Source organism: Canis lupus, chromosome 1 (assembly GCF_048164855.1).
Source record: "Canis lupus baileyi chromosome 1, mCanLup2.hap1, whole genome shotgun sequence".
Classification (NCBI taxonomy): domain Eukaryota; kingdom Metazoa; phylum Chordata; class Mammalia; order Carnivora; family Canidae; genus Canis; species Canis lupus.
This window is the reverse complement of record NC_132838.1, coordinates 19,002,166-19,018,420: the sequence shown is the minus strand read 5'-3', so window position 1 is coordinate 19,018,420 and position 16,255 is coordinate 19,002,166. Positions and strand designations below refer to the sequence as shown.

Here is a 16,255-nt window from a genome sequence, read left to right as displayed (position 1 = left end):
GAAAGAAAGAAAGAAAGAAAGAAAGAAAGAAAGAAAGAAAAAAAAAAGAAAGCAAGCTCCTGTCCTCCCCAGGACAGTCCTGTGTTGGGAGGAGATGCCTAGAACTGCAAGCTGACCCCCAGCTCCAAGGTGAAGCTATAATGAGACTAGCAGATGAAAGAATCCCAGTTCTTTTTGACGATTAAGGTCTTAGTCACTGAAGCCTACTAATCAGTATGCAGTTGAAGTGATACATTATCATCTGCACAACTTATAGCCCAGAGGATCCTGCCAGAAGTAACATTCTTCTTTAAATGAAGAAAAACCTCAACCTCTTTGTAGGGAAAAATGTTAATATTATAAGTTGAGAGTATAGATCTATAAGGAGTCATTATATCATTCTCCTTTTCATAATGTTTAAAATAAAAAGCACACAATAAATTAAATAAAAAAATTAAAAGCACGTAGACAAAAATCCCAGTCCCAAAGGACTTATTTGCAAGATGGAGTTAAAGTAGTATTAAAAAACATTCATGCCAAACTTGCCATGAACTTAGAATTTTGCAGGAAAGCTGCCTTGGGGACATGCTTTGCTTTCAGTGAGGGGCACTCAGAATGAGGAGAATACTATTTTTTTCTATACCTTATCACTTTCTGATGGCCAAATGGTCATAGACAAGAAACGTATGGCAACGACGGGCAGCAGGCACACTGCAACAGTCAGGATGATGGTCAGCCAAATGTAGGGCTGTCTCAGGGCATTTGACGCTGTGCCTGTAAAAACATGGAGAATAAATCACAGGGGTCCTTCATCCTAAGGGCGGAGTGAATATTCCATGATTATCTATGGTCAAGTTTCACAGATTGGCCTCCCCAAAACATCCCATCACTGCTGAAGGAATGAGCATTTAAAAATAGGGCTAAGCAAAGCAGAATTAGGAAGGCATATGTACATTATTGAACAACTAGAAAAGGGAAAAGAAAGTGTCAACATTGCATTAGGAAAAAATACAAAATTAGGCAATTTATACTAATAAATTTTTCTATGAATTCACTTTACAATTTATAGTTTTAATTTGAAATTCCAAATAACAGTAGCAACTAGCCCTGCCATTAGTTTGACAGACCTTATGCTAGGTGTTTTATACAGGTCATGCCGTTTAATTAGCTCTGAGGCATGAATAGTATCCTCCTTGCCACACAAGGAAATTGAGTTGTGGAGAAGTAAAAAGATTTTCCCAGGGTAACAGAACTAGCCATAGCAAATCCTGAATTAAAACCCATATCCATCTGATTAGAACCATGCTTTTCCACTGCAGGTCAGCAGCTAGTTTAGGTCAGAGGAAGTAATAATTCATACAACCAGGTAATCAATCGTATATAACTACCCAATTTTAAAATATTTACAATTAACATCCCCTAGAGCCAAATCTATCACAGTGTTTTCTGTATTTACATTATAAGTTTATAAAAATAATGGCCTTTAATATCGAACTCCAATAAAAAAATATACAAAAAAAAAATAATGGCCTTTATTTTTAAATGTGCTTTCACAGTGCTAAATGTGTGTTTAAAAAACCCAGTCCCTTTGGGAATATTCTAAGTAACTGGGTACAAAGTTTTTTAAAACACAGAGTCAGTAAAGAAAAACAATCATCAAAAAAATGAACTCAATCCCAAGAAAACGGTTACCATAACAACTGTCTTTTACAACTGGTTGTAAAAAACACACACAAACAAACAAACAAAAAAAAACCCAAACTAATTTTTTACAGGGAAACTAGTTTATGGGGACTTTTTTCCCCATTGTGAATCCAAGCTACTCTATTTAATAAACTAAGAAATTTGTAAATTCCAATTCGTGATATTTTAAAATTTATAGTATGTATGAAATAGTTCAAATTCATTGTAGCATTTATCATTTGTCTGATTTTATATAGCTGTAAACTATTTCTGTAAATTTACTTATTGCTCTGCATACAGTTTTCTAAAGATGTGACAAGTTTTCCACTTTTGAATTCTAGAATTTCATCACATGGGACTCATACCTTGATTAGCTAATATAATGTTATTATTATGTCTTTGAATTATTTCCATTTTTAAACAATTAGAAGTGTTGTGGTAGTATAATCTTTGTACAAATTGACTTTTCCAAAAATTGGTATGTTTTATTTTTAGGTGTTTTCTCTAAGTGGAAATCCTGGGTCTAAATGTATGAGAAGTTTTATAGTTTGTTACATATTTCCAGATAGTGCTTTGGAAAAATTATAGTGCTACCAGCAATACACGTATACTCAATTTCCCAATAATCTACCATATTAGATTTTGTGTGTGTGTGTGTGGGTGGGGTGGGGGGGTGGGTACTATCTAACTAAACAGATACACGTAACAAAGTTTTTAATTTTCCTTTCTTCCTGTCACATTATCCCACTTCCAGCCTACCACTGTCATTCAGTTGCCAGTCAGGACATTAATTTTCACTAACAATAATTTACACTTTGTGTTTTTACTTAGAGGTTATGTCAGAATCTAAACTAGTAACATTTTTCTATACCTTTATTTAGGGAATTTAGAAAATACCAACCTGTAAATTGAAATGCAGATGGAAAGAGAACATGTATTCCAGCACTATGAAAGTCAAACATGATGCCAAAATAAAGTGCAATGCTTCCAAAAATTGAAAAAGCATTCACAAAAGTCCAGTAAGAAGTATCCAAGCCAATCTGTTGGGAAACCAGAGAAAAACAGAACACTCATTTTGGGGAGTTACCAAGAAATAAAGGATCTCAGGGTTCTGAAAATAGAATTCAAATTCAACAATTTAGACATGATTTGGCTTGATTACTCAACATTCAGAAACTACCCTTGGCTCAGGCGAGAAGTAGGAAATGTGCTTGGTGTAAGGGGTGAAGATAGCATTCATATTTTATAAGATGGCAGAGGCTCGATTGGACAGAGAGTGGGAGCCAGGTGGATGCACACACTGCTCTGTGTACAGAAAACAGATAACTAACAGATACTGAAAACAGTTGACAAAAGCCATGTACCTGGAAATTGACTGTTATTATAAGGGCAGAAGCAATTGTCACAGCAAAAGATTGGTAGTCTGAAGGTGCCTCTCCATCCTGTCCCACAGTTTGTAGATAAGCTCCAAGAGGTATAAAGAAGAGGATCATCGATGTTAAAATTCCATGCACCAAGCTTACGAAGAACTTCTTATAGTTGAATAGTAAGTCTCTTTGTCCTACTACATACAACCCGGGGAAGCGGAGGCTCAGTTTGTCACTCACATCCTTAAAGGGAAAACACAATTAGTTGTGTACCATCCAGAATCTAAGAACTCCAAGATCTATTCCAATTTAGATCTCACGAAGAGTTTCAACTTAGTTTTAGGAAAGCAAAAACTCAACAAGATAAGTCCTGAGCAGTTTCGGCATGGAGATCAACCTCTTTACTTTAGTCCACCAATATTTGATATCTAATTAAGAAAGGGACTAGATACATTGGAAGTTACAGATACATTGCTGCTTGTAGAAAGAGAGCAAAGAGTGATGTCAACAAAGTGTAGGGAGGCTTTTTTACCTCCTGGGAGAATATATTCTAATTTTTTCTGTAAGGTATTTTTACGTACAAGTTGATGGGTTAATTCCAAATTATTTTTAATCATTAACGTACTTTCTCTAAGAATTGCTACTAGATAGAATGTGGACTAATTTGGGAATGAAACATCTAAGTTTAGAGAAATATTAAAATAATTTTAAAGTAAGTTATTATTACACAGACATACTAAACTGTCAGGTGTCTTAACAGGAAACTCCTAGTGTCCGAAAGGAAGACAAGAAAATTTTTTGGCAATGAATTCAACCCAGGCACAGAAATCCTCTTTTGTTACTATAATACAAGAAGCACAGCAGTTAACTCTGGTTGAGCCTAACAGGACAATAATAGGGTTTTCTCAGGAAGAAGTAAAAACTGAAAAGAATGCATTGAAATAACTGCTTTTAACTTCTCAGACAGGTGCTCCGTGTGTCCCACGGTGACATGAGGCGCCTACCTGGTCAAGCAGCCCCATGAGGAGCACGGGCAGACTGGAGTACAGCACGTTGTAGAGCGTGATGAACCAGTCTTCGTACGCCGTCTGCGGGGAGATTACAGAGTCTCATAAACCAAGATGTACTGCCAGCCTCGTCAACATGCATTCATCTCTCTCAAAGTGGGGAAGGCCCCAGGATGTGTGGGACTCCAGCCAGAGTAAACACCCCTTGTCTACATCTGCAGAAGATGTGAGTTGGGTTCAGTGGAATGGGTGGAATCAAAGACCGTTCCACAGAAACAAACCTTCCTTCAAAACGGAGAACAGACACCAAAAAATGTTTTGGAGAAGGAGTCCATTCAGTTTGAATAGTGCTGGAAAACACATTGGTGCTGAGCCTTTTTATATCCCTTTATTAATGAATTAGAATACATAAAACAAAACTGGTTCCAAAAGCCCTTAAGGTATCATTCACATTTTTTTACTTTGCAGGTCCTGCATTTCCATGTAAACGTTTTGTGAGGCAGAATTTGAATATTAAAAATATGCTTCTGAAAGGGATAAGCAGGGTTGTGCGCACATCAGTCCTTAGGGTGGCAGAGAGGGAATAAGCTTATCACCACCAGTTCTACTCAGTCCTACGCGGGAGCAGAAGGAAGGCCCTTGGTCTCTGAGGCTCCTCTGATACCATCTGTCTGTGACAAAGCACCAGAAGTTTGGACAACCACAAGCACTGACATAGGTTCAGTTTTACTAATGATATTTTTCTGCTCTATCATGATTTCAACACTCCCATTTCAGCAATAACTCAAACAAAAATCAACAGATTAAGATAACAGATCTGTCTTGATGGGATGAGCACTGGGTGTTATGCTATATGTTGGCAAATTGAACTCCAATAAAAAAAAATAACAGATCTGTGATCAACCAAAATTTATATAATCCCTTTAGCCTTGGTCACAATATCTCTTTATACATTCAATGCCGAATAATTTGTCCCCCTCCCCTTTGTTGTTGTTGTTGTTGTTACTCTTAATGGCAAGGTAACTTAGGAAAAAAATCTAGAGTGAAGGCAAAGACACATAACAAAAGCCAGAAGACCAGAAACAAAATCCCAACTTCTTAAAGGCAAAATAAAGTATTTTTAAAGCACCAGAAACCTTTTAGATGAGTCATCTATAATCTCAACCTGTGCCTCAACTATTAAGAGATAGAGCATCAAAACTGCAAGTATGTGGGGCAGTCCGGGTGGCTCAGTGGTTTAGCACCGCCTTCAGTCCAGGGTGTGACCCCGGAGACCCGGGATCGAGTCCCACATCGGGCTCCCTGCATGGAACCTGCTTCTCCCTCTGCCTGTGTCTCTGCCTCTCTCTCTTTCATTCTCTCTCTCTCTCTCTCTCTCTGAATAAATAAGTAAAATCTTAAAAAAACCCTGCAAGTATGGAGGGGAAATATTTTTTTCAGAAATAGGGTTTTACTTATGTAAGATTTTTTTTTAAAAGATTTCATTCATTTATTCACAAGAGACACACAGAGAGAGGCAGAGACACAGGCAGAGAGAGAAGCAGGCTCCATACAGGGAACCCGATGTGGAACTCGATCCCAGGACCCCAAGATCACTCCCTGGGCCGAAGGGAGGCGCTCAACCACTGAGCCACCCAGGTGTCCCATTATGTAAGATTTCTTCTACTCATCAGATAATAATAATTATTATTCTATTACCTGTGCAGAGTACCCATTGAAGAAGGAGTACCAGAAATGAACCAAAGTAAATGCAAAGTTTTTGTAAAAGAAGTATCGTAGGAACTTGCACATCCTTATGTAAGACCACCGGCCATGCACCAACAGCAATCTCTGCAAGTATCTGAATTGGGCAAAGGAGTAGTCACTTGACATAACAGCTTGCATGCCTTCTTGTCCACTTATTCCAACACCGATGTGGGCCGCTGTGGGGCAGAGGAGAAGACATTGAGAATCATAAGCTAATTTTAAGGCAAAACCCCAAGGTGATAAAAATGTTTCCACAACAAAACAAACCATTCATGGAGCAATACATGTGAAAACTCTCACTCACCACCCCCACCCAGCTTCTGAACTCAACTTAATGTCAGAGATAGAAGTTGCTAAAAAGAGCACATGATGGGGCCTCATAAAAGTACTTATGGAAGATCTCAGGTAGGTGTTTAGTCCACCTGGATTATCGGCCCAGCTCATAAGCTATCCTTCCCACCCATGTAGTGAACCCAAGGAGTCCATGCATGCTGTGTGGCCCTGCCTCCCCGGCCACAGCTCAGTCAGCTGTGGGCAGATATGTCCTCAGTAGTAGATACTACAAATTGGCTCTGTCAACCTTCATTCCACCCTTGTTCTATTGGAAGGGTGGGAAAGCAAATAAAAACCTTATATTGCTCAGACTCCCTTGCAGCTAGGTTCTGTTAGTGAATTGGGTTCTTTTGTTCTGAGCCACTGGAAGTGGAAATCAAAGCAAGCACTGGAGCCCAGCACCCCTTCCCTTCTTGGCATTTCTGCAGCAGAGTTCATATCCTCTCTCCAGCTGCCTGGATGTTGATAGACAAAAGCTTCTCAACTCAAAAGCCCTTCAAAGGAGTCTCAAAGCTAGAAGTTCCTCTGGTGAGTGACTAGGGTGTTAGAGACTCAAGCTAGCACCTACTTCTTCGGTCCATCCAGAGTTTTTATGAGTACCTAGTTCCTTGTGTTAATCACTTCCTCCTTAAAGTACCCAGTGGTGTCTGTTTCTTCTACTATCCTTGACTAAAACCCCAAGCTGGGGCAATTAGAATCTCTTTCACATTTTGGAATTAAGATTCGGGTATATTTGTATACATTTTTGAGTTGTGGGATGGATGTATATTTTTTTTCTTTTTTTTTAATTTTTTAAAATTTATTTATGATAGTCACACACACACACAGAGAGAGAGAGAGAGAGAGAGAGAGAGAGAGGCAGAGACACAGGCAGAGGGAGAAACAGGCTCCATGCACTGGGAGCCCGACACGGAATTCGATCCCGGGTCTCCAGGATCACGCCCTGGGCCAAAGGCAGGCGCTAAACTGCTGCGCCACCCAGGGATCCCTATTTTTTTTTTTTTCCTGAGGGGCAGAGAAGTAAAGTAGTATAGATAGAGGGAGAAACCAGGAACTGGATTCTTGGTGCAGCTTCAAGTCCTGGTTCCAGCATCTTCCTGAGGCCTGGCTGCTTGGGAGGTACAAAACATCATCTTTTTTTTTTTTTTTTTTTTTTTATAATTTGGGAGAGAGAGAGAGAGCAGGAGCAGAGGGGAGAGGCAGAGGGAGAAGCAGGCTGCTTGCTGAACAGGGAGACCAACATGGGGCTGGATCCCAGGATCCTGGGATCGTGACCTGAGCTGAAGGCAGACACTTAACTAACTGAACCACACAGGCACCCCCATCTTTATATATTTTAAAATAAATATCTTTTTGTCTTAAGCTTACTTTATTATTACTTTAGTTCTCTAATATTCGCAATCAAAAGTGTCTTAACTGGGATACTATTAAACTTGTAGCATTTAATCATGGCCCACCATGACCTTAACTGGCACAATTTTTTGTTGTTGTTGTTGGGAAAGGTTCCAGAAGGGATAAAAATGAAAGTCACAATTTTATCCATCCTTCCAATAGTCATGTAGTCAGTTTCAACTTAGAGAATTACGAATTTTACCTAGGTCTTTAAAGGCATAGAAGTAAAGACCTACTGAGATCAGTTAGAGAACGTGTGTTGGAGAACACAACCTATTATTACTTAGACCCAGGGAGTGACTGCCAACTCAGCAAGGTTTTCAACTAAAAGAAGCCATAGTGGTAGGATCCAAGGTCTGGCAAATACAAAGCGACACAGTGACTTGGCCAAACCTAAGTTTTCAGCAACATTTTGCAATTCTAAAAAAATAGAATAAATTGCATGTCTCATTCAATATTTACGACTTCTTTCAAAACACATAAATATTTCTTATGACTAGTCACAGCTGCCAAACTGCTCTTTCCTACCAAACCGTGGCCTTCTTTCCTGAACAAGCAACAAAGGGAAATGTTGAGAATCTCTTGGAGCCCAGGAGAAGGAACCCCTGCCACAGGCCCTGACGTCCAGCCCAGCAGAGCACACCAGGGACAGTATGTGAAGTGAACACTGCCACAGCTCGCAGGGGATTCAAGGCAACTAAATAGATGTACTTCATAAGGCCTCACTTTTTTTCCCCTATTATCTAAATATAGACACCTGGATTTTCCTAAAGCTTCAAAATTGTAGTTTCAGATGCCTCACTGGTAGGCTCCTTCATGGTTGCTTAACAAACCCATCATTTCCTCAAGTCAGTTCTGCCTCTGTCTCCTTGTTCATTCTTAGCATGTTAGACCAAGGAAAAACACCCACCAGCCAACAGACATCTTCAGACCTAAGAGAGGGAGAGAGGGCAGGCAGTCCAAGAGGGTCCCTGGATCCTTGCTAGCACAAAAACATGGCGGGTTGTAATTCCCTCAACTTGTAATGGGCTACAGTACTAAACATGGAACATGCTAACAAATGGACAGAATTTTGGACACTTAAATTTCATTCTACTTCTTTATAAACAAATATAATTTCTGTATATTGTCTCTTATGCAGATGAAAGTGATGCCAGTCTTTCTAAAAGGCACTATCAATACTTGGATAAAGCTACTGACTTCCAAGGAGACCTGCGTTTCTTTGATTTTCATCCCAAATGGATGTTCCCTGTTGTATTTCTTTTTAAGATTTATTTATTTATTAATGAGAGACACAGACTGAGAGAGAGAGAGGCAGAGACATGGGCAGAGGGAGAAGCAGGCTCCTCACAGGGAGCGTGATGTGGGACTCGATCCCAGATCCGGGGATCACAACCTGAGCTGAAGGCAGGCGCCCAGCCACTGAGCCACCCAGGCGTCCCTTCCCTGTTTATATTAAAGACCTGACATATAACAGAGCTTAATAAAATTCTTGGAAAAACTTCAGAAAACAAGTCTCTATAAGGTTACTTATGTTGACTCTTTGTGATCCTTCTCATTATTAATTGGTAAATTCAGAGGAACAAAAAAATGTTCAAGTCTAAGTCACATAGTCAGATGGTAAATCTGCAAGGTAACCTCTCTCTCTCCAACATCTAGAAGTCTACATTGTCACTTTATATAATTTTATAAAAATAATGTTTGAGTTACTTGCCCTTTTGGAACAACTATCTGTGTCAAGGGTATACAATGGAAAATAACCTAGAACTGGCTGTGAAGAAATTGATGTATTAAGAAATGTTAGCCCTATGGTAGGGTGAGCACATGCACAGCACTAGAGAGGAATTAAACTGGCAGCGACCACAGACATACACATGATAAAGAAGCAAGAAGACATACGTCATATAGCTGACTCCCGCTGAGGAAGATAAAGTTGGAATATTCTTAGTATAGATCAAGGAGGAGGAGGAAGAGACGCTAAGAAAAGAAAGAGACACATGAATTACAAAATAGGCTGAATGAACTCTGGTTATACATTATACAGTTAAGGTACTCAGCATAGCAGGACACGTGTGGTCATGTGACGGTTCATCTTAATAATATCACAAAACTGGAGATGACATCAAAGATAATATTCTTGTTTTCAGATAAGAAAGCTGAGGCCTGAGCATGAGCCCAATGTGACACAGCATGTTGGCAACAGAACGAAGTATTCAGGTCTCACTAGTTGGGGCCTTTTCATTACAAGATTCTCCTGGACAGTTATACCAGGAGGAAAAAACAACAAAAATCCAGGATTCAGACATGTTGATGAGGATTTGGTTCTGCATGCTTTAATTCTAGCACAGTGTATTTCTACACAATGGGACTGAATTCTTCACCTTGTGAAGACCTAGGATCCTCCAACCAGGGAAAAGACCCTTCACGGTCTTCTAGGAAGGTAGGAGGATGGTGAGACCATGTTGAAGCTTTGTTTCAATGCCACATGTATTACCCTGAGCTCATACTAGGTCCCCCAATTTACCAAGGGCAAGAAGAAAGCCCCAGAAAAAGATGCTTAAATGAAAGAAAAATACTCTCCAACAGATACCAAAGAGAATTCAGCAATTTAAGCTGAGCAGAGATTTTTGCAAAACTTATTAAATAGCAGAATTTTTTTTATACACCTTAAGGAAATAAGGAGGAGAAACAGCAAGAAAGGGAAAACAAACCAAATCACATGTACATAAAAGAGGGAAACAAAGAAGGCCAAGTCACCCATATGAAACTCGACTTCTATTTGGCATTCTCCAGTGGCACTGACCAACCTGCTCTCTCCTAGTGGGTAGCCTGAGCTTCCTGAGGGCAGGGTAACAGGTGTCGTCATCATGGGTAAGTGCCTTTGTCAGACATCGGCTTTATGAAAGCCTAAGCAGTGACATTTGCAAAAACTACCCCCCAAACACCCCTGCCATTTCTTCTCTCTGGTAATTCCAGGGGCATTGGCCGTGGGCAAGACTCACTTTTGATCATGTTGACATCATTGGCCCCGTCTCCAATTGCCAGCGTGATGGCCTTCTTGTACCTCTTCACCAGGTCCACCACCATTGCCTTCTGCTTGGGGGTGACCCGGCAGCAGATGACTGCACTGCACTCACAGGCCAGGTCGACAAAGTTCTTCTGTCGCTGCTCTTTCCTAGCTTCCAGACGCCTTTTACTTTGCGTCCGCATCCGTCTTTCTTCTTCTGTCCTTGGGAACTTCAGCTTCAGAATCTTACTTCTCTTGGTCTTTTTCTCCAGAAGAATTTCATTCTGTGAAATGAGAGGATTACAACCATTTTAGTTTTTATATGAAGAGTACCATTCCCTCGGGGCACCTGGGTGGCTCAGTTGGTTAAGCATCTGCCTTCAGCTCAAGTCATGATCCCAGGGTCCTGGAATCAAGCCCCACATCAGGCTCCCTGCTCAGCATGGAGTCTGATTCTCCCTCTTCCTCCTTCCTATCCCTTTGTGTGCTCACATTCTCTCTCTTTCAAATCAATCAATCAATCAGTCTTAATAAAAGCACCATTCCCAAGACCTTAATCATGTGAAGGATGGTTCTTGGGTTATATCATTGATGATACTGTTTGTTTATAAAACCTATTTACTGTAAAATTCAGAAAATACAAAAATGTACAAAGAAGAAAATTTTAAATTATCCACTGATTGACAAACCACGAATAACCACTGTTACCAGTCTGATATAATTCCTTTCATAGATCATATAATATTAAGTCTCACACTTGGGAAATTGCCTGTTCATTTATAGGCTAAGAGATTTTTAAGCTGCCAGTTAATATGGGAAAACCATCTAAAATCAGTCCACGGTGAACTGCTTTAGTTTAAGCCAAAGGCACAGACAGAGTAATAATACGCACCAACCAAGAACCAGTGATTATTAAGGCACGGTTTTCACCAGATGGAAAGAAAGGTTCGTGCACCGGGGGTGCAAATTTTGCATAGACTCCACCTCTATTCCTTTGGTTTTCCATCCTTGTGTGAAGAAGAGCACTGGGGGAAAGATATTTAAGTGTTTAAGCATACAAGACTATAAATAGACCCTTTATTGTGAGATACTTTTGATATTATAATATCTTTTTTTAGTTGTGGTTAAAAAAACATAAAATTTCTATTAAACTTAATTTCTAAAGTAAGTATTTCTAAGTGTACACTTCAATAGTATTAAGAATATTGACACTGTTTTGTAACCAATCTCCAGACCTTCTTCATGTTTCAAAACTGAAACTATGGTGATTTTATTTAAATTCCCCTTATCCCATTTCCCCTGACCCCTAGTCTGTGGTAACTACTACTTTATTTTCTGTTTCTATGAATTTGACCACTCTAGATAACTCCTATAAGTGGAATCACACAGTATTTGTTTTTTTGTGATTGGCTTAGTTCACTGTCCTCAAGATTCATTCCTATTATAGCACATTTCAGAACTTCCTTCCTCTTGAATAATATTTCATTGTATGAATATACTACATTTTGTTTATCTATTCATCCATCCGTCAATGGACATTTGGGTTACTTCCACTTCTTGGGTATTGTGAATAGTGCTGCTATGGACATGGGTGTGCAAATCCCTCTTTGAATTCTGGCTTTCAATTCTTTGGGATATATATCCACAAGTAGAATTGCTGGATATGGTAATTCTATTTTTAATTTTTTTGAGGAACCACCATACTGTCTTCCACAGTAGCTGCACCATTTTATCTCCTACCAAAAATGCACAAGAGTTCCAATTTTCACATGCTTGCCCATACTTGTTATTTTCTGGGTTCTTTTTATTTGTTTTTTGGGGTTTATTTGTTGTTGTTGTTGTTCTTGTTGTTTTATAAGAGCCATCCTAAAAAGGTATAAGGTGATATCTTATTGTGGCTTTAATTTGCATTTCCCTAATTTTTAGTGATGGTGAGCATCATTGCATATGCTTATTGGCTATTGGTAGATTTCTTCAGAGAAAAGTCTGTTCAAGTCTTTAGCCCATTTTTAAACCAGATGACATAATTTTATTAAGTTTAATTCCTCTCCCATAGGATACCATGTTTTTGGTGCTTCATTATTTGCCAAAGACAGCTAAAGGAAGATACAGTTGAAAATGTGTTCATGAGCAACAGAAGGAAGGCAATTTTGATCTGAATTTTAACACCTGGCACGAACTCCCAGTATATTATAAACAGTGGCTACTATTTGGCAAAAATAAGATTACTCCTACATAAAGTTATGTTTGCTTTTGAGAAATTCTCAGTACTATCTATATATCAACAAATAATTGAGAAGACCGTATATATCACATTCGTGTGATAGAAAAATGAGTCATGGAATTTTGGAGTAGAAGGGTCCATAAATATCTAATCTAAACTCTTCATGTTACAAATAAAAAATTCAAGTCCAAGGGAGATGATGTGATTGCCTGCACCAAGATGATGGGAAAATGGCAATGAAAACTCAGGTCTCCTTACTCTTAGCCTAGAGCTTTCCTTGTTACACACACACAGCCACTATTCTCCACCTTAGTACTACTGATGTCTCGGGCCAGGTACTTCTTTGTTGTATATGGCTGTCCATTGTATTGTAGGGTGTTTAGCAGCATCCCTGGCCTCTACCTACTAGAAGCCAGTAGTAACCTGCCTCCACTATTATGACAACTAAAGATGTCTCCAGATATTGTCAAATGTTCCCTGTAAGGCAAAGTCATCCCTGGTTGAGAACCACTGCATGGGGAATCGCTGGGTGGCTCAACAGTTTAGCGCCTGCCTTTGGCCCAGAGCATGATCCTGGACACCCGGGATCAAGTCCCACGTTGGGCTCCTTGCATGGAGCCTGCTTCTCTCTCTCTCTCTCTCTCTCTCTCTCTCTCTCTCTGTGTGTGTCTCTCATGAATAAATAAATAAAATCTTAAAAAAAAAGAGAACCACTGCACTAGAGGATTAGGCATCTAGTATTCTTTTTCTACATTAATTGCTCATTTTCAATAATGAAAATAAGCTTGAAAATAAGGAGTGATCGAGACAAATCACTAAAAGGCTGGAAGAGAAAAAATAGAAAGTTACCAATTCAAACCATTCTATAGGAATCATCCTTTCAGGAACCATCTAGAAAGATGGATGGAATCATTCAGCCCTCTAGAAAGGTAAATCTAGCCAAGAGCATGATCATAAAATTTGCTACTTGCATAAATTTTACCTTCTAATTTAGCTCAGGGCCCAATTTTCAACACTTTAGAAAGAGAGACCAGAACCTATTAAGGCCCTCCATCTACAGGAAATAAAACCATCTGGCAATTAGCCAAGTCACTTGAAACCAAGAAACTATTTAAGTAAACACATTAGTATTTATTTGTCTAAAGCTAAAAGCAAAAAGGGTCATGGTTTATGCAGTCAAACAGAACTGATCTATTCAGATGTTAGAGCTACTGATTTTGTTTGTCTAACTTAGCCAAGTGCCTAATGTATTGGAACAACTCACAAAAGCTCCATCACCATCATTAGAAAGAAGATTAACAACCACTTTCAACTCCCTCATCATCTTATCACTTCTCAGCCTTTGGGCTAAGATCAAGTGTAACTCCCTCATCCACCAGCTTTGGGCCTTTAGGATAGCCTGGGGGAGGTGTTGTAAGGAAAAGACTTGAGAAATAAATAGAACAGCCTGGTCAAGATAGCACAGCCTGGTAACTTGTGCAACACACATCTAGCTTTATAATAGGACAGAGCTCTTCCTTATACGTGTCCAGGTCCACTGTGACTCGGCTCTGGAGTGTTTCAGGATAGGCTACGCCTTGAAATATCCCGCCCCATCCAGACAAGACCAGAGGTGCATCCCATCCAAATGTTTCCTTCCAAGCAAAATCGTGAGGTTCTTTCCTTCTATGTTTCTTTCAAAATTACAATTTCTAGAAAAGGCAGCACATGGATAGAATTCATATTAATTGGCTAGTGATGTGCTGGTCTCACTTTTTTAGTCAGCAGGCAAGCACTTAGGACTCTGTAAGAACTGTGGAGAAATGGCCCCTGAACGAGCAAATGAAGGCCCCTAACACTAAAATCAGCTCAAAATAAGGTCAAACCATGATAACTTGGAACTACCTGGGGTTCCTTTGCTTCATTTAAATGTGAGGAAAACTGTCTGAGGTAAAGTCTAGCTCCCATTTCTCCACATCTGCTGTGTCTACTGCATCGAGTTTGCCTTTACTTACTTTATATCCTCCCCATAGCAAATAGTGGTGTCTTCAGTCAGAAGTTCACAAGCAAATCCTATATTTTCAGCAGTTTCTACAACAGAAAAACATGAAGTGTTGTCGCTATTGATAAATAATTGACTTTGCTAGTCATGAGCATTTTTTTCAAGTCATGAAATAGCTAGATTCAAACAAATACGCTGTATTTTTCCGTAACATTATAGAAATCACAAAGCGGGGAAAAAAGTCCTTTCTCTGTGGCAGAATAAGTAGAAATCAAAATCTGGTTTGAGATGTTTTCAATTATAAAAAGTACTATATTATCAAATACATGAACTGGTTATTTAATAAATCAATATTTATTGAAATATTAAGCACAGTCGGTTCCTGTGGTTTCATCATTCTGTTATGGAAAAAAAAAACGATAACTGCTTCCATAAACCTTCACATGGGGCCCCTACTGGAGATTTTTTTTCCCCTTTTTCCATCACCACCCATTGTTATTTGTTTAAGGTCAGGACTTCCCTTGGCTTATCAGAGTATGTAACCCATTAACCAGGTCAAAGTAAGAGAAATGATCTGGTTTTCCATGGGAGGCTTGTAGGGTGAGGCAGCAATGCCAAACAACTCCTTGTAGAGCTCTAAATTTAAAAATTAAGATCATCCCTTGGGTATAAAATTTAATTTATAGTTTCCAAGCAATAAAATAGGCAAGAAAACAAAAGTTGATGGTCAGCATTCTGTATTGTTCCATTCTGCATCCAACAAACGGCAAAGTGCTGGGGAGGACAGAAGGGGCAAAAGGGGTCCTTTCACGAGAGGAGCCCACGCCTGGCTGGAGAGAGAGGACTGGTCACAGTCAGCATGGCACAACCAGGACCTCAATTATAAGACATAAAGTCTTGTTACTGAGAGGCCTTCCAGAAGGATACTGTCAGTAAGAGCTGGAATAATGGAGAAGGTTTTCTTAAGAAAGCATCTCTGTCTCAAAGAAATGGTCAGTATTTGTGTAGGATGCAAAGTCTGAGAGTGTCATCTGGGGCAGGGGAAATAGGAGCTATGAATATTTAAGGAGTTAACAGATATGCTTCCCCACAAATTGAATTACCCTTTTTATCTCCAGTGAGCACCCAGATCTTAATGTCAGCTTTTGCGAGTTTTGAAATGGTTTCTGGGACTCCATCCTGTAGCTTGTCTTCAATTGCTGTTGCTCCCAATAACTGGAATGTACATTAAAAAAAAAAAAAAAAGGATTTAGCAAATAAGCTCAAAATGTTCTGTAATTGCAGTTTGCCAACCTGTAAACAGAAGAAGGGCTAATTATCCACCCCCTTTGGTACTCTACTGGGGCTGCTGGCCAGCACTGACAGGGAAGGCTGCTGTGTTTCACACTCACCAAAAACCAAAGCATTCAAAAACTTTTTTCTTAAGGTAGTTTACCAAGACAAAAATGTAAGTACAAAATTAAGGACGTTAAAAATGTACTTTAATTGTATACATACTACTTGGACACAAGTGGCTTGGACACAAGCCACTTCCTT

At 39.4% G+C, this 16,255-nt stretch overlaps 1 protein-coding gene and 1 long non-coding RNA gene across 5 annotated transcripts in view; one reads left to right on the top strand and one right to left on the bottom strand.

The window, feature by feature from the left end:
• Nucleotides 1-5,319, top strand: part of LOC140631073 (uncharacterized) — a 46,228-nt gene extending 40,909 nt beyond the window's left edge. For all 3 annotated transcript variants that reach the window (XR_012028741.1, XR_012028739.1, XR_012028738.1), the window contains one exon: nt 3,993-5,319. This is a non-coding gene — a long non-coding RNA (uncharacterized lncRNA). The remainder of the gene's footprint in view (nt 1-3,992) is intronic.
• The window catches only part of ATP8B1 (ATPase phospholipid transporting 8B1), a 122,675-nt gene that overhangs the window by 2,517 nt on the left and 103,903 nt on the right, over nt 1-16,255 (bottom strand). For both annotated transcript variants that reach the window (XM_072822254.1, XM_072822243.1), the window contains exons 19-27: nt 15,823-15,934; nt 14,733-14,808; nt 11,407-11,539; nt 10,510-10,798; nt 5,735-5,958; nt 4,034-4,117; nt 3,027-3,272; nt 2,564-2,702; nt 623-753 (exon numbers count right to left, since the gene is read on the bottom strand). In XM_072822254.1, coding sequence (XP_072678355.1) covers nt 623-753; nt 2,564-2,702; nt 3,027-3,272; nt 4,034-4,117; nt 5,735-5,958; nt 10,510-10,798; nt 11,407-11,539; nt 14,733-14,808; nt 15,823-15,934 — 1,434 coding nt within the window. The remainder of the gene's footprint in view (nt 1-622; nt 754-2,563; nt 2,703-3,026; nt 3,273-4,033; nt 4,118-5,734; nt 5,959-10,509; nt 10,799-11,406; nt 11,540-14,732; nt 14,809-15,822; nt 15,935-16,255) is intronic.